We start from the raw sequence: 20272 nt of genomic DNA, 5'->3' as shown, positions 1-20272 counted from the left end.
AGCACAATTCATCATTTATTACATAAAATAAATTTTGATTGGAGGATTTTCTACCGGTAAGGTAGATAAAAGGTAGAAGATAGCATTTTAGCTCTACCTACTGGATAGGACGACAAGTATTACAATCTTGTATATTGTATTACTCGTTTTTTTTTTTTGTGTATGGTATGTATCTAAATCTTGAAACGAAAAACATCGACAGATGGCTCAAGATCATGTTATGACTAATATTTCTAGTTGGACTTATGCTGACATATAAAAATTATAATAATTAAAGCTAAGTGTAAAAATATAGGATCAAGAATAACTAAGATAAGAACAATGTTTCCGAACATAAATCGAATTTGAAGTTACAGTTTCATATATTTGTGCATCGGGGTAAATAGCAAATGAAACATGGCGTTTGTTTCTTTCATATGTTCCGAAGATATTGCTTCTTGATTTTTTATTTCAAGTTTTTAATTATCAACGCGAATAACGATTCCGATGAATTGAGGTTTTTTTCCTCATAACACTTCTCCGCAAGTATGCAAACAATCAATGCTTATTTCCTACATGCTTAAATTAAAAAAATGAAGAGAAATATTATTTGTGTCTTTTGAGATGTGGAACACTTTTGAAATACTGAAGAATACAGTATGACGTCCCGTAGTTACACAAAATCTTACAGCCGTAAGGTCAGTAGTGTGACACCTGGGAGTATTCAATTTGATAAGCTTTTTAGGGAAAATAGCAATCGACCTTCCGCTGCTAAATCAGCTGGCACTGTTGGGAAATGGGGTATAACATCTTTTACATCTATAAGGAGTACAAATATCAATGGTATGTACTTTCTTTGTCAATATAAATTATATCTTTTGTCACACATATTTATTTATATCTAATTAATAAATGTTAAACATACATTTAGTGTTTAACAACATAGAATTTGTTTCAGAAGTATTTGTTCAAAAAATTACTTAATGTAAAATTTTGTTTTATTTATATGCTTCACATACTTTGCTTTTATATATATGGTTTTATTTAAAAGATAAATCTACCTATACATTGTGCATTTATCAATTGCAATATTTATATGATTGATGATTTAACAAATAAGAATAAATTTTGTAGGAAATTATGTGAATATTATTTCATTTATAGGAAGGAGAGATGATATTCACAATACCTTTGGTGCAAAAAGAGTAAAGCTTGATTATGGAAATCAGAATGCTCGTGTAAATTCTGGGAAAGATCCATTTTCCTTTGAAACTGATCCTGACAATAAATCAGATGTTGCACCACCAGTTGTTAAACCTAAGAAATTTTTTAAAAGTAGAAATGTTCCACCTTCAATAGAAGAATCTCGCCAGGATATGGCAATATATAGACAAGTACCTGATTCACATTATGGTAGAGCCCGTGCTCAAAAAATTTCTCCACAACCACCACCACCACCACCACCACCACAACAACAACAACAACAACTACAACCAAAACAATCCTTAACAAAAGTATCAAATGCTCCAGCTAAAAAAGTGACAGATACTTTAGAAGGAATCAATAATGATCCTCCTATTAGAGAAGAAGGGAAACCTCCTATTGTATTGAGAATATGCAAAGGTACAGCACGACTAGTCTATGGGAATGTGCAGAACACTCAACAGCCAGAACCTGAAACATATAGAATTTCTACACCCCTCATCAGTCCCACAAAAGTAGATATGGAACGTAAAAACTTTAATGTGGATGTGAATGTTAAATCTGATCATAAAGCAGTTCGTTCTCAAGAACCCATTATCTCGACTGTATCAATACCTTTAGAAAATTCAGAAATGCGCAGAACTACCCGTAGTCGAGCAAAAAATCTGCAGTTAGATTTAACAACAACATCTTCCATTGTGTCTACAGCACCAGTAACATCTAATTCACATAGTTCTGGTCTTTCTTTAACCCTTAGGAAATCTGTTACTGATTCCAACAATACATTAATATCTCATTATGATATTGTTAAGACTGATTGTGGTTCTACGTACTCTTGTAAGCCAGCAATTGAACCATTAATTGGGCGTGATCAACCACTGCCAACTACAACTCAAGAACTAATTGATATATTGTCAAGTGATTCTGACCCTATGCAAACAAGACCAATGATGATAAATACTTCAGAGACTGAAGAAAATACAGAAGTTGTTCCAGATGAAGTCCAACACTGTTCTATAGATATTCCAACAAATGAAGTAGTTTCTGGACCTACTTCACAACATGAATTAAAGTCAGAATCAGACCCAGTACCAGAATCAGGTCCAGGTACAGAACCAGCATTAGGATCAGGAACAGAAACAGAACTAGAAGCTGAACCAGATCCAGCTCCAGAACCTAATCCTGAAGTAGAAACAGAACAAACTAACCGTATTATTGATAATGACACAGCTACAGCAAAAACCTTAGTTGATCAAGATTGGTTTTCCGGGAGCGATGACAGTGAAGGTGTGAGTGGTAATGCAGAAAATGATATAGCATTACATGTAACTAGTACAGTCACAGAATTACAACCATTAAATACTCCATGTACAACTATTCAGAAACCTGCTACTAAGAAAGGTAGTATTTTTAAAAGTCGCTCAACAGGTACTACAAATGGAAATAAAAGAAGAGCTTTGTACAAACACAAGTGGTGTGATAGTGATAAAGAATCTAGTACCACAGATACTTCTAATGTTGGAAATAGTACACCTACCACTGCTTCCGGATCTCTTAGTGGTACAGATCCTGTAGCTTATGAAGAAGAATTCGATCCTTCACAATTAACAAGAGTTGTAAAATATCCTGAAGCTGACGCAGGTTTTGAAGATGAATCTGATGCTATAACTAGTGTTCGTTGTGGCAAAAAAGTAAAGGGAGTATGTATATTGTATACTTTATGCATTGTAATATATTAATTTATTACAAATTTGATATTGAACAATACTGTCTTTTTAGTTCTATACTGTAGTAAAAAATGTGAAAAAAGCTCATCAAATTCAAGAAAGTGGAGAATTTCAAGAGTTTAATGATGATGTTGAATATATATTAGACACTTTAAGAGAAAACAATCCAAATGCTACTCGCTGCCTTTCAGCTATAAGATTGGCAAGCAAATGTATGGCACCTGCATTTCGTATGCATGTACGTGCTCATGGCACTGTTGCTAAATTCTTCAAAGCTCTTCATGATGCAACAAAAGATCAGGTAAAACGTTTTATTTTCATAGAATGTAATGTATGTAAATTTTATCAAGTTTAATAATATATGTGAAAATTTAAATGAAACTCTATGTGTTTTGTAGAGTCTTGCTTTATGTACAGCAACAGTAATGTTTGTATTAAGTCAAGATCGTTTAGCTATGGATTTAGATCGTGATTGTTTAGAATTAATGTTAAGTTTGTTAGAATCTGATGCCAGTCACAAAGATGCACTTGATGATTGTGGCCTTAGTCGGGCAGAACTTCTAAAAAATAAAGAAAAAGTACGTCAGTTATGTGCTGATATTCAAGCTCAAGGACATGCAAAACATTTAAATCTTGATAATATAACTGTAAGTATTATTTCTATTCATAATTACCAGGAAAGAAATATAAAAAGTAAATGAACAAATATATAACAAATTAATTCTAGGTTGGTCAACTTGCTATGGAGACACTCCTTAGTCTTACATCCAAACGTGCTGGTGAATGGTTTAAAGAAGAACTTAGGGAATTGGGAGGTTTAGAGCATATTGTAAAGACTATCAGAGATTGTCATCGCCATATTAATACCCAAAATATTACAAAATCTGGCTGGACAGATCCATTATTAGACAAATTGCGTAAAGTTGATAGATGTTTACGTGTATTAGAAAATGTGAGATCTATGTTTTATATAATGATATACATACTTAAAATTTATAATACAGTTTACGATACATTTATTTATCCTTTTTAATTGAAATTCTTTTAGGTTACTCATATGAATGAGGAAAATCAAGTATATTTATTGAAATATGAGAATGGAGTTTTAGTCAGCACTTTAGCAAATTTATATCATCTTTGTGGACAAGAAATTCCTATTTATCCTACTATAGACCCAAGTGATAAAACTTCCACTGGTGCTGTTATTAGAGAATGCTTGTTTGCTATTATTAAGGTTCTTATTAACCTTACACATCGATTTAATAGACAATGTAGGACTTTATTATATTTTATCTTTCAAAAAGTATTAATAATTTATTTTTACCAATGTATAATACAAGGTTTTGTAACTATTTTAGCTTTTGGGAGTAAATCACTAGGCTTGCAACCAGGTGTTTTAGATTGCAGTTTGTATCTTTTATTGCGCGTCCCCGAGTCACTTCCTGAAGAAAAACGTTTTGATATGATGATGTTAGCTTTGATTTTATTAATAAATTTAGTAGAACAATGTGATGATAATAAACAGCTGCTTATCGAATCTAAAGCTCCCCCATCAATAGAAAATATTTTTGACGGTGGGTATTTTACAAATTATATTGTTTTCACGAAGATGTGGATCTGATATATTGTATTTATTTCTGTAAAAAATAGCAGAGGAAAGTGGAGTAGAATGTTTAATCGATCTATTTTATAAACAAGAAGAATTGGCACGTGCCGAAGAACAAAAAACCGATGCTATTTTAGATGGTAAAAAAGATTCTGAACAAACAGAAACTGTATCGACAACAACTAAATCTCAAGAGGAATTCATTGAAGAAACTGTCACAAAATGTTTGTATAATTTTTGTTTAAGATATTATAAATTTTGTAAAATATAATTTTAGAAATTCTTTTTGTAGTATTACAAAAAGCGGGACGTCATATGGAACATACTTTAATAGGAGCATATGTAGTGCTTTTACTTGGTTACTTAATAATGGATAATAAGGTAATAAATTTTTAAGTTTAAAATTACAATGCTAATACTATAGAAGAAAATAATGTAATACATATACTTTCAGGATTATGAATTGTTGGTACGCAGTAGACTTCCAGATAATAATTTTACTACTATGGTGTCTGTACTTCAGAAATTCTTCAATTTCATGAATTTAACGGCATCGGTAATTATTTTTAATCTTTTTTATTTATACATATTTATAAAAAATTATTAGAAAGTTTGAATATATGAATAACTTATTTTAGAATGAAGTAAGCAGCTGTGGAATTGCTGCTACTGAAAAGGTGATTAAGTTCCTAAAAGTCTCAGATGCCCGCATTGAAGAAGAGAAAAGTGAATTACCATTATCAGCTTTAGAAGATCCAAACATAATGCTCCATTTATCTTCGTCTTGATTGATATCACATTTACACATTTGATATTTTTTATTACCCTGGCATGCAAAAAGAGCCAAAGTTATATGTGTCCAACGAAGGAAATTTTATCTATTGCAGTATGAATGGACCTGTTTCATATTGACCATATATTTTGATATATATTTATTCACTTACGTAATTTATTGCTGTACCTTTCATTAAATTGACTTATTTTCCCAATCACAGTAACAAGTTAGGTATTAAACATAAGTTAATTAATTACTAGAAACTAATATGATAAAGAACGCGCCTTGTAATTACGCATGCAGCTCACTTAAGTTTTTTAATGGCACGTATGTAATATTATTACTTTAGTTGCTTTGCCAAACAATCATTTTTTTAAATTATGTGACTGACAAGAAGAATGATAATTTGTAAACTTCTTGTCAGAGTATAATTCGTTTGCTGTATAATAATGCATAAATTTTAAATTTTTCCATTATTTTGAAATTTCAATTTATTTTACATTTTAAGTTTTGTTACAAGATTGGCGGTGTTGGGGTTTATTACAACCCGTTTAAGATTTGATATAGCATTATTTTGTAAGTTTATTTTAATATTAAAATTATACTATAAGCTTTGTAAATGTAAATTTATAAATTATAATTGTATCTTAAATTCCCAGTTTCCAGTTATTGTATCTCATTAAGAGATATAAAACTTCATAAACCTTTAATAACATATTTTGTCTCACAATTTCAAAGGAAAAATAAAAGATACATTATATTGTTATGTGTATGCAATAAACTAGCTTCATAAATTACGAATTTGTAAATAAACCATTTTTTTTCATAAAAATCAAATACATTTTATATCAAGAAATATAAAACAAAAATATATATATTTTTCTTTCATGTAAGGTAAGTCAAAATCAATTTGAAATAATTACATATTTTATTTACATTATTTATTTTAAACGGAATGTCTACAAAAATGTACAAAAATACATGTAAGATATGTGTTAACTTATTAAACAAGATTTCTCAGTTCGAAAAGTTGAAAATTAGACTTAAAAGTAGTAAACATGTTTTTACAAACTGTACATATGTATATGTAACCATGTACATATGTATGTATTCATACGCTCATATTAAGTGAGTAATATTGAAATCTTTTTAAAAAAAATTTTAGAAACAATTTATCAAAAAGTTATATTTTATTAGAAAATATGTATGTTAAGTTTACTGTTAACAAACATATTCGCAAAATCAGGAATGACTTTATTTAGAGTCAATCCGTAACATGGTAATTTAGAATTTGACTAATTTATGCTATAGATTTAATAGCAAAATAGAATAAAATAATATATATATGTAAGCAATATATGCATATATTAACGTAACGAAATGTTAGCTACGTTTCTTCTTTCGAAGTAAGTATTCATTTATGTAATTTTAATATTCTTATTAACCTATCTATCAGTTCTATATGAACATGATAATTCAAATAATTAATATTACATAATCCCATAATTATTAACTTCTAGGACTACTAAAACTCAAATTATATTGCCATTTCAAAGGTTAAATATTACGTTTAATGTAATAAGAACTAATTCATCATCTGATTCTTCTTCTTCTGATTCGGATTCTGATGCTGAAATTTCTAATAAAATTGATGATGTAAATATTTCGTTACTTTTAATATAAAACTTATTTCTTTTAATATGTGTGTCTATGTTTATAATTTTTATTTCATGTTCCTTTTTTCTGAAGAAATTAAGTGGTATAGACTACTTACAAAGTGCAAAAGCAGCACGAAAAAGAAGACAAATAGGTAAGACATTATAATTTATTTTAAGATAGATGCATAATAAGACAAGAAATTTCTTATTATAGAGTATGAGTTAACCAAAGCAGCCCAAATTTTAACTACAACATCAGACCAAGATAAAGGAAAAATTCTTTCAGTTTTGTTCGATAATATCAATAAAATTCAGACTGTAGATAATATATTAAGTAAAAGGTTTAAGTATAACTTTTTTGCTTAAATTATATTTTTATTCTAATAAATTATATAAATATATAATATTGATGTTATTTATAGTAATAAAGATAAAGCTAAAAATAAGACAAGGACTATTAGTAACGAATCTAAAGTACCACAAAAATCATCTATCATTCCTAAGCTAGAAAGTCAGCAAAAAAAAATAAGGGATGTCAATGATAAGTTTGAAAGAAAACATGAAACACAAAAAGAACCATCAATAATTGAAATGCTTAAAAGCCAGTCAAGTAAGGTAAAGGATATTGATGATAAGTTTGAAATAAAATATGGAAGACGAATAGAACCATCTATAATTCCTAAGCTAGAAAGTCAGCGAGAAAAAATAAGGGATGTCAATGATAAGTTTAAAAGAAAAGATGAAACAGAAAAAGAACCATCAATAATTGAAATGCTTAAAACCCAATCGAGTAAGGTAAAGGATATTGATGATAAGTTTGAAATAAAATATGAAAGAACGGAACCATCTATAATTTACAAGCTAAAAAGTCAGCAAAAGAAAGTAAGGGATGTTAGTGATAAGCTTGGAAGAAAACACGAAACACAAAAGGAACCATCAATAATTGAAATGCTCAAAACCCAATCGAGTAAGGTAAAGGATATTGATGATAAGTTTGAAATAAAATATGAAAGACGAATAGAACCATCTATAATTCCTAAGCTAGAAAGTCAGCGAGAAAAAATAAGGGATGTCAATGATAAGTTTAAAAGAAAAGATGAAACAGAAAAAGAACCATCAATAATTGAAATGCTTAAAACCCAATCGAGTAAGGTAAAGGATATTGATGATAAGTTTGAAATAAAATATGAAAGAACGGAACCATCTATAATTTACAAGCTAAAAAGTCAGCAAAAGAAAGTAAGGGATGTTAGTGTTAAGCTTGTAAAGAAGCATGAAACACAAAAGGAACCATCAATAATTGGGATGCTAAAATATGTAGCTCAGAAAAAACCAACTATAATTGGAAAACTAATAAAGCAGCAAAAAGGATCCAGCATCATTGATGATAATGAGAGGTTGCATATTTTATTAAATAAATCTAAAAATTTATGGTTTAATCCATTTAAAATTTTTTTATAGCAATAATACAGATTATGAAAGAATCTTCGACGATTGTTTGGAAAATACTGATGTTCCTAAATTTAAAATATGGGACACTTGGGAAAGGGAGCAATTGCAACTTTCAGTATCTAAATACCCTACAAATGCATTTCAAGAAATGATTGAATGGTCTAAAGAAGGAAAACTATGGAAATTTCCTATAGATAATGAACAAGGTATAAGTAGAAAAATTAGACTGTGTTATTTTATATGTAACTTATAAATATAATTCTTTATATGATATAGGGATGGAAAAGGAGCAAAATGTGCATTTCTCAAAGCATGTATTCTTAGAACGTGAGTTGACACCATGGTGTCCTCCTAAGGGTCCAATACGACATTTTATGGAATTGGTATGTGTTGGACTTTCAAAGAACCCATATATGACAATTGAAGAAAAGTATGATCATATAATGTGGTATAAAAATTATTTTAAGGATAAACATGATTTATTAGAAAAATTAGGAGTTGCAGGATAGAACTAGTACAAAAAACTGGCAAAAAAACAAATTGAAATGTATCAACTGTTTTTTAAAAATAAAAATGAAATAAAATGATACACATAATTATGTAGTTGTTATTTGTTAAAAATATCTTATTTTATGTGCATTTCACTGTCTTCATATTTTATTTAATGTTTTATAACAGAACGTTATTAAATGTTTATGAAACACTATATGTATATAAACATTACTGGTTAAATAAAACCTATGAAAGTATTGATATTTCAAATTCAAATAAATGAAATAGTTAAATTAGATTTAAACATTTGAAATAAATTAATTTATGAAAAAAGGATATATCAATGCAATGCTTTCTTATAAGTCTATAAGGAAATCTTCAAAAGTTTGTACTTTCAGCTAAGGTAGAGATCGATTGGGTCAAATCACTCAAGGGACTCAATTAAGACCGATCCAAATCCACGACCTAGTCTTACCTTATAGGCTTATAGGTTACATTGGTCTTAAAATTCCTGAGAAAAATGATCGAAGCAGAAAATATTGAAGATCAAAGTGGGCTACGTCCAGATGGTAGGCGAGCATTAGAATTAAGGCAGATTCGTGTAAAAATGGGTGTTTTTGGTCAAGCCGATGGAAGTGCTTATATCGAACAGGGTAACACTAAAATTTTGGTTACAGTATATGGGCCTCATCAGGTTAACAACTTATCGTACGTTATAATTTTTATATTAATACATTGAACCATATACGATTAATGTTATGTTTATTTAGCCAAGAGGTTCTACAGGAAGGAATACAACTAAAGGCATAGTGAATTGTCAATATAGCATGGCGGTATTTAGTTTATCTTCTGGAGAACGTAAACGCAAACCAAGAGGAGACAGAAAATCGCAAGAAAGATCTCTTCAATTAAAACACGCAATGGAAGCCATAATACATTTAGAAATATATCCACGTTCACAGATAGATATTTATGTAGAAGCATTACAAGTTGATGGAAGTGAATATTGTGCATCTGTAAATGCAGCTACACTTGCTTTAATTGATGCTGGAATTCCTATCAAGGTAATATATAAAATGAAACAAATGTCCTGTAATTTTCATTGAAAAAAGAACCTTTATCATTAAATTTATTATCGTTTTTTTTTTGTAGAATTATGCCATAGGTTGCACTGTAACATTAATTAATAATCCATCTTTGGAAGATGAAGATAATACATTAGGGAGAGGAGTACTGGATGCAAATTATCTAGAAGAATGTGCTCCTGGTGTTACTTTGTCTGTTGTTGCTTTACCAAATAGTGATAGTACATCAAAAGATGGTTTGATAGTAGTAGCGCAAGGAGCAGGCCAAAGGTTACATTTGTCTCAATTTGAGTCTTTAAAAGCTCGTGTATTATATGGATGTCAAGATATAAAAACTATTTTAGATCACGCAGTTAGACAATATTTAACAGAACAATCACTTCCTTCTCTTTTTCATGTTGCATTAAATTAGATATATTAATAAAAAATTGTACACAAAAAATGTCAAGTAATACACAATTTTTTCATAAAAATCACATACAAAATTTTTTAAAAATATATTTATCTTATAAAGAATATATATATATATATTTTATCAAACACCATAATTGTATACAATCTTTTTTTTTTAAAGTAATATCCACATTTCTTTTAGAATATTTATATTCATTCGTTTTCCCCTTTTTGCATCTCAAACCTTAGCACCAGGGTACCTTTCCATAATCATACCAACACCCTATAATTTATATAATTATTAAAATAAATCTATTTAATATAAATATAAGATAATAATAATTGTGAATTATTCTTTATGCGTCTTTTACCTGTCCTCCAGCTGCACAAGCTGCAATTAATCCAAATTGTTGATCTTCTTTGATAAGTCGATTCGCGGTATGTGTAGCTAACCGAATTCCAGTTGCTGCAAATGGATGACCAATTGATAAAGATCCACCCCATGCGTTCCATTTATTAAGATCTGGTACTCCTACTTTTGAAGACCTTCCTAAGTAATTTTGTGCAAACCAATCAGAATCTAATGCTTTTAAATTAGCTAAAATTTGTCCAGCAAAAGCTTCATGTATTTCCCACACTCCGACGTCTTTAACATTTAATTTTGCTTTTTGGAGTATCTACAATTTATTTGAAACATTATGTGTTAAAATTCTAAACATGTACATTTAACAATAATAAAGTATTACTTTTGGTATAACATAGGTTGGTCCTAAGAGCAATTGATCAACAGGATCCTGGGAAACATAATTGAAATTTCTTAAATATGCTTTTGGAGTAAGACCAAGTTGAAGAGCTTTTTCTTCTGTCATTATCAAAGCTGCTGATGCTCCATCAGTTAAAAAAGATGCATTAGCAGCAGTAACTCCTCCATATGGTTTAACAAATGCTGGTTTTAATTTTTCTAATTGTTCAAGTGTTGAAACACGAATACCATTGTCTTTATTTACTACCTCACTTACATTTGGAACTAGAAAAGGTACCCAGATCAATTAACATATTTTATTTATTTCGTTTATTTTAATATTACCTTTATAGGGAACTATATCTGTGAGGTATCCTTGTTGTTGTGCTTTAGCAGCTAAAGTATGTGAACGCAAAGCATATTCATCCTGTTCTTTCCTTGAAATTCCAAATGCAGCTGTTAATCTATCAGCACTATGTCCCATGGTTTCATTACTAGAAAATTCAGCTACTGCAGGTAACTACAATTATATAAATACAATTAAATATAAGATATAAGTAGATATAGTTAAAGCATAATTTTGTTATAAAAGGTAATATACATCTGGTACAAAATATGACGGTCTAATACTAGTAAGAAGTTGTAACTTTTGCCCAATTGATTTTGCCTTATTAGCTTGTAACATCAGTGATCTCATACGTCTACTATGTCTAATTGGTATATCTGACATGAATTCCACTCCACCTGCAACGATCACTTCATACACACCACATGCAATCAAACCCATACCAGTTGTAAGAGCTTGATTACTACTGATGCATGCCATTGTTACAGTGTGTGCAGGAGTATGATCACTGTATCCTGCTGCTAAAGCTGCTTCTCTAGCAATATTTGAAGTTCTTATTTCTTGCATTACTGTACCATAAACAATGTATTCAACAATTTCTTTAGGAAATTTAATTTTGTCTTGCAAGGCCCTTGTAATAAAATATGATACATTATTATAATTGAATTAGCATAAAAATTAGTGTTTAAGTTAACTTACACTAATGATTGTCTGGCAAGATCATATGCCATCAAGTTTTTATAACTTGTTCCAGATTGCAAAAATGGTGTTCTTACACCATCAATATATACAATGTTTTTAGCAGCATGATTGCTTTTAGTCGCATAAAACTTATTTGTTTTTAAATAATTTACTGCAGAACCTAAAGTACAAATAAATTACACATTCATAAGTAATTAAATATTCATAACTATATTTAATAAGTATATTTTGCACTTGGAAATAATTATATCTATTTTATTATGCTGTAAATATTAATAAGTGTGTTATAAAATTAGGAATCTTAAATAAATTTATTGACTGACTATATATTAATAGAAAATCATTACATTGTATAAATAGCATCAGTGCTTATAAAAAGTTATTAAATCATTTTTATTTTAAAGTTTCCGATTTTGTACTTTGTACGTAAATAATTAAGAATCATTATTTGCGAACTATGTACTTGCATTGTTTTTATTGTTCTACAATGATTTATAGCACAAAGTAATTTAACATACCATATTTAGGAAACCCTCTCTTCATTAAAAAACTATTTTTTGCGAGAGAATGCATGTTTAAAATTACTTTAAATTTAACAGTTTTTAAAAATCTCGCTTATTTTTATATATGTTACTATTTTTTGTTACTGGTTACTTATGCACTAGTATTTCCTTTCTGGTACCAGTAAATGTTGAACATAACGTGGACTTTGATCTTTATTTCAGTCTTATTCTCAAAAAATTTCACTTGTGAACTTACCATTGTCCAACTATAATTGAATGTCCCTGTTAGACTATCTTGATATAGAAGTGCGGGAAAACTGACAGATTTTCCCGCTTACAATTTAGGTATTTACACTATTTTGTGTAATAAATATTAATTTCATGCAGTTTCAGAATGAATTTAGTGCATTCTATTGTAGAACGAGAAAAAGGATCTGGTAATTTGCATTTTATGATCGTATATAATAAAAGATTTTGAAATATATTGCGAATATAAAATGATAGGTTATACGTGACCCAACATAATGTTGTATTTAATGTAATGATTGTGCATGATATTCATTTTTTAAGATAAAACGTGAATTTTAAAGAAACAAACATATTTTCAGCATCAATACACGATTATGATGTTGCTTTGTATCGTTTGAAGTGTTATAAAGATGATGTGTATAAAGGTATAACACCAAATACAGATGCACTGGATTTTAATCCAGAACCACCAGTTTTTGCATGCCGATTTTGTACTACAAAAGGATACGAACAAATAATTGCTTTAGCTAATGAAGATGGAAAGATTGCATTACAAGATACAGATATTAAAAGTATGTCAAATCAACCATTGGAAGGAACACAGGTATGCTTATTATATTTTTCTTTAATCTGTTACCTATGAAATCAAGTTACCATAAAGTATATTATTACGAGTCTATAATAAAAATATATTTAATTGATATCTTTCAGGCACATCGTAATGCAATATTTGATGTTGCTTGGATGCCAGGAGAATTGAAACTGGTTACAGCATCTGGAGATCATACTGCTAGACTTTGGGATGTATCTGGTTCTGAAATAAGACAAATTGATTGTTTCCATGCTCATATTAGAAGTGTTAAGACTGCAGTGTTTCGTTATCAGGATCAAGGTATCTCTTTAATACTTAATATGCTTTGACATACATATTGCACAAAACAAAATATTAATTAAAAGAAAATGTTTTAGCTGTATTTGCAACTGGAGCTAGAGATGGCTCTATCATGGTATGGGATATTAGAGCTAATCATTATGAACGACCTAAACCAGATAATTGTATTATTAATGCACATAATGTTGGAAATATAAGTAATGGACGACAGCGTAGGGTAATCACTCATTCATCCAGAGCACAAAGTATTACTGGTTTGGTATTTCAAGATGATTTCACTTTAATTTCATGTTCTGCTGGAGATGGGTAAGTTTAGTAAATTAAATACACACTTATGTGAATTACTAATTATATGAACAAATAAAATAATAATTATATTATTGACATAGTTTAATAAAAGTCTGGGATTTGCGTAAAAACTATACTGTTCACAAAAAAGATCCTTTAGCTAAACATACAATGAATTATACTGGACATAGTACAAGAAATGGATTTTCGTCATTGTTAATATGTCCTGCAACAATTACACTATATGCAAGTTGTATGGATAATATTATATATGCATATAATATATCATCTTACAATCCTAAACCAAGTAAGAATAATAATAAGAAACATTATTGATACGAAATTTTAAAATAATACTAAAATTATTATTTCTTTTGCATATATTAGTTGCAGAATTTTATGGACATCAAAATCGTACTTATTATGTTAAAAGTTGTTTAAGTCCTGATGGACGTTATCTTGCTAGTGGTTCCAGTGATGAACTTGCATATATTTGGCACACAAACAAACCAGGAGCCCCAATTGTACAACTCTTAGGACATACAGAAGAGGTTACTTGCATTGCTTGGTGTAGTGTTCGAGAAACAAAAGTATTAACCACGATATCATTGTTGATTTTTAATATTAAAATTTATTATATGTAACACTAATACCCCTTTGAAAATTAAACAGATAGTGACATGTTCTGATGATTCGTGCCATCGAATTTGGAGAGTTGGTCATGAACATAAACTAGATAATGAAGAAATAGAAATACGTGGTCGTGCAGAAGCTATCCTTAATAAAAATCCATTGGAAAATCTAAAACTTGAAACTACACCAACTATTACACGGCGTTGGGTTATATCTCAAGAACACACACCAGGATCTGATACCACACCTAGTATGTAATCATAAAATATTTAAACTATCATAACTACTATATTGTTATCAATGTTATTTTTTTTCTTTCATTAGATGCTACACCTGGACCAAGTTCATCAGATGCTTACAATCAAGTAGAAGATAGTAAAAATCAGTGTAATGTTACTACTTCAATGAAAAGAAATTATTTTCAAATGATGAGTGGATCCTGGTCTGATGGAAAATTTAAGTCAGTTTTATCTCCTATACAAGAAAACCTCACATCTGCTCGCGTTGCAAAACGTATTCATTTAGAAAATCGCGGTGCACGAAGATTGTTTAGTCCATGTAATGATAATAGTTCGTTACTGAACAGAGGCTACGAATCTGATGAACCCAGTACAAGTTCATCTAGTAGAGAAAACAGGAATAACGAAATTCATTTTTCACCTACGTTGAATCTTCCAAATTTTGTAATTGATGGGACAGCGCCGCATTTACTTCAATTATCTCCAGAAAAGTACAAAGAAAATGTCGATTGGTTAACAAGAATACGAAGAGAAAAATATGGAAAAGTCAGAAAAACATTATCAGAAAAGTCGGCTAGCCCTGTTTCTTGTACAGTGCTTGCTAGGAGAAATACTAGATCACGATCGACAGAACCACAAAAAGTGTCTAAAATGCCGAGAAATTCTCCTCTCTCTTTATTAAATTTCTTTAAAGTTACTGGAAAAGACTGTGAAACAAATATGTGTTGTGATGATAATGTAATACCTTCTGCAAAATCTTAAAAACAGTCATGAATTTCTTTAATTGTCAGAAAGATTGCATTTTATCTGTGCTAAATTTCATATAAACTTTTTATTAGAAATGTTTTATAACAAAAAATTACATTCAAAATATTAACCCAAGAATGTGATACAAATATCAGCGCGCTTTTTGTTGTTTACGATGTAGTACCTTATAAAAAATTAATAGGACTTGAAACAATAAATATTATACTGTAAGATAAATATGACATAACATACAAGTTTTATAAAGTAGAAAATTATATACTCACAAGTGTCATGTTCGAGTGATAACAATATACCTTTTATACGCAATCATAAATTATATTTATAATATATTACAATAATAAAAAATTTTGTTAATTTTTTTACTATTTACTTTTTTTTCAATATAATAACACATGAAGGTTTAAAACAAATAAACAGATCTTAAATTTTACTTCCATCATATATATTTTTTGTTCAGTTGAGAACAAAATACTTTTACTGCCTGAGGGAGCAGCTTAATTTCAACTGCCTTTAGTTCATACTCTTCATTGTCAATGTATAATGTATAATTTTTATTGGTCTATAAATGAATCAACATATAGAAATTAAATGTTTAAAATTTAGAATATTCAAACTATGAAATTTTATCTTTTGTGGAGTTAATTCAATTCTTTTTGTTTCCACTACTTGATTACATAATTATTTATTGCTTTTTTCTTTTTTCCAATCTTCAGACACGAAAGAAAAGTAATTGACATCCTTTGGACCTACATAATAGATGTAATTTTCCATGATCGTGATTATATATATAATTTTATTCCATATGATATTTGTTTAATTACCAATTTTCACTTTTAAAGATGGTGGTGATTATTAAACTTGTAACTTGTCTATATAGAAGTTGCTACATGTAATTTACAAGTTGATATAGGTAGTTCATGGAGATTTTCATTTATTCTTTTATTAAAATCAATGCTATCTAAAAAATATGGTATCCTGTGCTTATATTCAGTACATATAATATCCTGAAATAACAAAACATACTTCTAAAGGCATTATTTCTTGGTATTTAAATTAGAAATTAGATAGTTTTGACTACAATGAGAACAACCTTCACAAGGAAGTGCATATTTTAATATTGTATCATAATATTTGTTTAAATTCTCCTTATAACCATTAAATATACAAGTCACATATCTGTACAGTAAATATATGGTATTAGGTAATATAAATTTACATTAATGCGAATATTGTGCAAAAAAATTCCAAAATATTGAAGGAAAAACATATATGTATTTTCTTTAAAATCCCCAGTATCAATACTTATTATAGCAGAAGCATTTGCATCTTTCCATATACCTCATTCAACTGCTCCCATAGCATAAATTGGTTTTACTGGTTCTTTGTGATTATTCTTTAATTATAAAACAATATGAGGTATTTGGTTACTGAAAAAGTTAAAAATTTGCAATGTATATAACATAAACATACATCAATAGGTTTAACTTCAATCATATCCATCATTTTTAATTTCTCATGTATAATTGCCATTGTTGCCTCCACTATTTGTTTTATATCAGATATATTATCATATTCATGATACAAGGATTTTGCAATTTTGTTTGTTTGCCCCAATTATAAAATGCCAATGAGACATTGTTTGACTGAATTAAGATTAAGATCATATTTTCTTAATAATCCAGTTAAAACATCAGATAAAGTACCATTTCCTCCTGCAGCTACGATAGCATCAGTAGATATATCTAAATCCATCGTAATTTTACGAGTATCATTTTGTGATTCTATCTGTATTATAGTTACAGCAATTCCACCTAAATGCAAAAGTGGTTCATAATAATTTTGAAATAATTTTCTAGCTTTCCTACAAGTAAGGATAGAAGTTCATCAATAATTAAATTATAAAAAGAATCATAATTTACATGTCAAACATAAGCAAACCCTTTCTAAGTAGTTGGATTTAAAATAATGGTTCCATGGCTTGGTTTTATATTTGTTGGAAATGGAAAATCACCATATTGTGATACATTTTCAAAATATTGTCCCATTAATTGATTAGCAGTAAAAATATTACCACTTTTTAATGACATCAGTAGAATGAATTTACCAATTATAAGACTAAAACTATATATCTTATATAGACAATTATAAGACTAAAACTATATATTTATATGTTACAGCTGCACATGCCACCAGAGATTTTTCCAAATTATTTCGTATAATCCGGAAAAAGCTTAATATTTTGGCCATTTTTTAAATACTTCTGTTTATGACAACATAACCTTCATGAATCTGTACTTTATGTACTGTACATTGTACGCCAAGTAACATTTATAAACAATTGAAAGTTTTTCAAAAGTATACAAACATTACGAAGATTTATTCTAAATAAATAAAGTCTGCATTTTTATCATTTTACATAAAAATTAATTTTTATTATCTGTAATAAAATAATCTCAATTTTATCAATACACACACTTCTTAAAAATTTATAAAACACAGTGTTTCAACAAAAATTCTAATACTTTAAGAAGCTTATAACTTTATGAAAATCTTTTCTGAAAAGTTTTTAATTCCTAATTCTTCTAATCACGCGGTATTATAAATTAAACATACAATCACTATTATTGCAAGCATCTTGTCTGTAGTATTATCAGAAATATCATATATATATGTCGGGTTATGGTTAACACTTGGGTTTGGGGCGTGTAAAGAATCTGCGCCAGAGTCGCTCATCGTCGGTGTACTTTTATTGTCATAAATACAAGATAAACTACCGGTCTCGATACTCGAACGATAATGACAACGATCGTGGGGTCGGTATAGCGAATCCACGGCCCACGGGATAACTGATCTACTTTACTTCAAAGTCTAAGTCGAACTCGACTTACTCCTCGTGATACAAGGATCGCTTGATTAACTCTTTACTAAGACGTAGATTATTCACTGATCGTACAAACACACTAGGTATCTAACTAATGCGACTGTAAGAAAAAGAATGACTTTCCGTCGCAACGACGCTGCAGAGGAAAACTATGGTGGGATGTGCCTAAGGGCACGAGGTCATCGGATTCGTCAAAGAAAGCCGCCGTTCGGAGGGTGAGGGAAATAGACGTTGCTGTTAATTGGTTAATGTCCATGTTGGCGGTTAGAAAAGGATGCTAGCCGCTCTTGAGAGAGAGTTCCTAGCGGGAAGCGTCGTACGTGAGGAAATCAGATCTCCCGTATCTTGCCGCAATAGGTGACAGATATACAGGCTGATATAATAAAGACTGTTTGCCAATCTGAAGGACTTTAGTTAACCAGATCCTAAGATTTGTAACGGTTCCTCAGGCTATTTGAACATAAACTGCGAATGATGCGTCGGCATCTGGCGACCATCTTACCCAAAGAATGGGGTCTGTGTGTGGCCGCTGGAATGTTTCATTGTCAAGTGTCGGTACGGCCAATTCTTTAAAGGAAAGCTATGTAACTTCATATCTCTGTTAGGTGGAACGTTCATCCCGTGACCGTGGCTACACTCGGCGACCGGTCGTCGCCTCGAGCCCAAGCTCATTGTCTCAAGTTTCGAATGGCTGTGTTTGGGTTATTTCGTGAATGCTATTGAGGTTTTTCCAAATAATTCCAACGGGTGGCCCCGTTGTCCTTTCATCTCCGACATATATATAAACTACAAGTTGATAGGAGCATGGTCTTGATACATATTTGGAATAGTTTACAATTCCCTTTAAATTCCACGCATGAAAAATTAACAAATATTGCAAATGTAATTAAAATCATAAAACTTCAAATAATACATTTTCTGATTGCTGATAAACGGTAAGATAATATAGTAATCTGATTTAATGCAATATCACAATTTCAAATTATTAAATATAAAGAAAGTACATATATGCATACAAACATTCTGTAGAATAGCTACACCATCTATGACCTCTAAATCATGAAAATTGTATCATTATGAAATTTGTCGATTAGTTTTTATCATCACGTTGATTATTTTTTCATACCTGAAGCTTATTTGTCCAAAATGTGGCCCAAATACGGAATTTCAGCCGCTACGCATCAACGTATAAAGTAGGAAAATATCAGAAATAGATCAATAGAGATATTATAAATTATATCCCTTTATATTGTTGAACAATAAGTTTTTAGAGTTGGTATTCATTGATTCACCCAGATTTGCTTTGTATATTCTATATTTCACCACTAAGTACAAACATGCGAACACGGCGGATACACTGAGATAATTAAAACGTGGCCGACGTCTAAAACAAAAGAGCGTCGTTAGAAGTTATACCAAGTTAGTGTCACAGACGAAATGTCACAGACGAAATCCGACTAAACAAAGCGATAAGATAGCGAAATTCCAAGCGCCTTAGCATGAGTGACCATCGGGATAACATCCGGTTACTTTATCCGTTCTCAGAAATATATGATCGAAGCCTTTTCCCACTCCCACGAATGAAAGAATTTAAATACTCTCCCTAAAATCATCCAAGGCAGTCTTGAACAGTCACGCCTAGAGCTCAGAAGTGTATTG

General features: G+C 29.9%; 5 protein-coding genes across 7 annotated transcripts; 4 read left to right on the top strand and 1 right to left on the bottom strand.

Moving 5' to 3' along the window:
* Nucleotides 1-147: 147 nt before the first annotated feature.
* Nucleotides 148-5942, top strand: Wapl (cohesin release factor wings apart-like). Of its 2 annotated transcripts, none has more exons than XM_072009449.1 (11): nucleotides 148-822; nucleotides 1144-2882; nucleotides 2962-3210; nucleotides 3308-3556; nucleotides 3637-3861; nucleotides 3958-4180; nucleotides 4268-4483; nucleotides 4563-4739; nucleotides 4808-4896; nucleotides 4970-5071; nucleotides 5154-5942. In XM_072009449.1, exons 1-11 carry the CDS (start codon nucleotides 639-641, stop codon nucleotides 5301-5303), a joined length of 3603 nt encoding a protein of 1200 aa, XP_071865550.1. In that variant the 5' UTR covers nucleotides 148-638; the 3' UTR covers nucleotides 5304-5942. The 2 variants fall into 2 exon arrangements, with proteins under 2 accessions (XP_071865550.1, XP_071865549.1); XM_072009448.1 differs by having other exon boundaries at nucleotides 149-822; nucleotides 4560-4739.
* A 453-nt stretch (nucleotides 5943-6395) lies between these two features.
* Nucleotides 6396-8996, top strand: Mrps31 (mitochondrial ribosomal protein S31). Its single transcript, XM_072009464.1, has 7 exons — nucleotides 6396-6696; nucleotides 6811-6946; nucleotides 7040-7100; nucleotides 7163-7289; nucleotides 7371-8345; nucleotides 8410-8606; nucleotides 8677-8996. The coding sequence occupies exons 1-7, from the start codon at nucleotides 6671-6673 to the stop codon at nucleotides 8907-8909; spliced, it is 1755 nt and encodes a 584-aa protein (XP_071865565.1). The 5' UTR covers nucleotides 6396-6670; the 3' UTR covers nucleotides 8910-8996.
* Nucleotides 8997-9305: 309 nt separating this feature from the next.
* On the top strand, nucleotides 9306-10719 carry Ski6 (exosome complex component Ski6). 2 transcript variants are annotated; one of them, XM_072009466.1, is made up of 3 exons: nucleotides 9306-9586; nucleotides 9663-9956; nucleotides 10045-10719. In XM_072009466.1, exons 1-3 carry the CDS (start codon nucleotides 9413-9415, stop codon nucleotides 10387-10389), a joined length of 813 nt encoding a protein of 270 aa, XP_071865567.1. In that variant the 5' UTR covers nucleotides 9306-9412; the 3' UTR covers nucleotides 10390-10719. The 2 variants fall into 2 exon arrangements, with proteins under 2 accessions (XP_071865567.1, XP_071865568.1); XM_072009467.1 differs by having other exon boundaries at nucleotides 9354-9545.
* On the bottom strand, nucleotides 10472-12857 carry Mtpbeta (mitochondrial trifunctional protein beta subunit). The gene is made up of 7 exons (XM_072009465.1): nucleotides 12679-12857; nucleotides 12158-12320; nucleotides 11714-12089; nucleotides 11458-11632; nucleotides 11117-11397; nucleotides 10742-11047; nucleotides 10472-10653 (listed from the first exon to the last, which is right to left on the bottom strand). Exons 1-7 carry the CDS (start codon nucleotides 12731-12733, stop codon nucleotides 10609-10611), a joined length of 1401 nt encoding a protein of 466 aa, XP_071865566.1. The 5' UTR covers nucleotides 12734-12857; the 3' UTR covers nucleotides 10472-10608.
* An 81-nt stretch (nucleotides 12858-12938) lies between these two features.
* Nucleotides 12939-16097, top strand: L(2)dtl (WD40 domain-containing protein denticleless). The gene is made up of 8 exons (XM_072009463.1): nucleotides 12939-13100; nucleotides 13272-13516; nucleotides 13624-13804; nucleotides 13882-14110; nucleotides 14194-14399; nucleotides 14480-14682; nucleotides 14765-14975; nucleotides 15050-16097. The coding sequence occupies exons 1-8, from the start codon at nucleotides 13058-13060 to the stop codon at nucleotides 15724-15726; spliced, it is 1995 nt and encodes a 664-aa protein (XP_071865564.1). The 5' UTR covers nucleotides 12939-13057; the 3' UTR covers nucleotides 15727-16097.
* The last annotated feature ends 4175 nt before the right edge of the window (nucleotides 16098-20272 follow it).

Source organism: Bombus fervidus, chromosome 8 (assembly GCF_041682495.2).
Source record: "Bombus fervidus isolate BK054 chromosome 8, iyBomFerv1, whole genome shotgun sequence".
Taxonomy (NCBI): Eukaryota; Metazoa; Arthropoda; class Insecta; order Hymenoptera; family Apidae; genus Bombus; species Bombus fervidus.
Note: the sequence above shows the minus strand (reverse complement) of the source record. Positions and strands in the feature narration are given on the sequence as shown.

Excerpts from the sequence above, each read along its gene's own strand:
- Wapl (XM_072009448.1), top strand. The coding sequence starts at position 639 with ATGACGTCCCGTAGTTACACAAAATCTTACAGCCGTAAGGTCAGTAGT. Across the intron at positions 3,557-3,636 it reads TAAATCTTGATAATATAACT|GTTGGTCAACTTGCTATGGA; the intron begins GTAAGTATTATT and ends AATTAATTCTAG. Across the intron at positions 3,862-3,957 it reads GTTTACGTGTATTAGAAAAT|GTTACTCATATGAATGAGGA; the intron begins GTGAGATCTATG and ends AAATTCTTTTAG.
- Mrps31 (XM_072009464.1), top strand. The coding sequence starts at position 6,671 with ATGTTAGCTACGTTTCTTCTTTCGAA. Across the intron at positions 7,290-7,370 it reads GATAATATATTAAGTAAAAG|TAATAAAGATAAAGCTAAAA; the intron begins GTTTAAGTATAA and ends TGTTATTTATAG. Across the intron at positions 8,607-8,676 it reads TCCTATAGATAATGAACAAG|GGATGGAAAAGGAGCAAAAT; the intron begins GTATAAGTAGAA and ends TATATGATATAG.
- Ski6 (XM_072009466.1), top strand. The coding sequence starts at position 9,413 with ATGATCGAAGCAGAAAATATTGAAGATCAAAGTGGGCTACGTCCAGAT. Across the intron at positions 9,587-9,662 it reads CAGTATATGGGCCTCATCAG|CCAAGAGGTTCTACAGGAAG; the intron begins GTTAACAACTTA and ends ATGTTTATTTAG. Across the intron at positions 9,957-10,044 it reads ATGCTGGAATTCCTATCAAG|AATTATGCCATAGGTTGCAC; the intron begins GTAATATATAAA and ends TTTTTTTTGTAG.
- Mtpbeta (XM_072009465.1), bottom strand. The coding sequence starts at position 12,733 with ATGCATTCTCTCGCAAAAAATAGTTTTTTAATGAAGAGAGGGTTTCCT. Across the intron at positions 12,090-12,157 it reads CTTGCCAGACAATCATTAGT|GGCCTTGCAAGACAAAATTA; the intron begins GTAAGTTAACTT and ends TTTTATTACAAG. Across the intron at positions 11,633-11,713 it reads CGTCATATTTTGTACCAGAT|TTACCTGCAGTAGCTGAATT; the intron begins GTATATTACCTT and ends ATATAATTGTAG.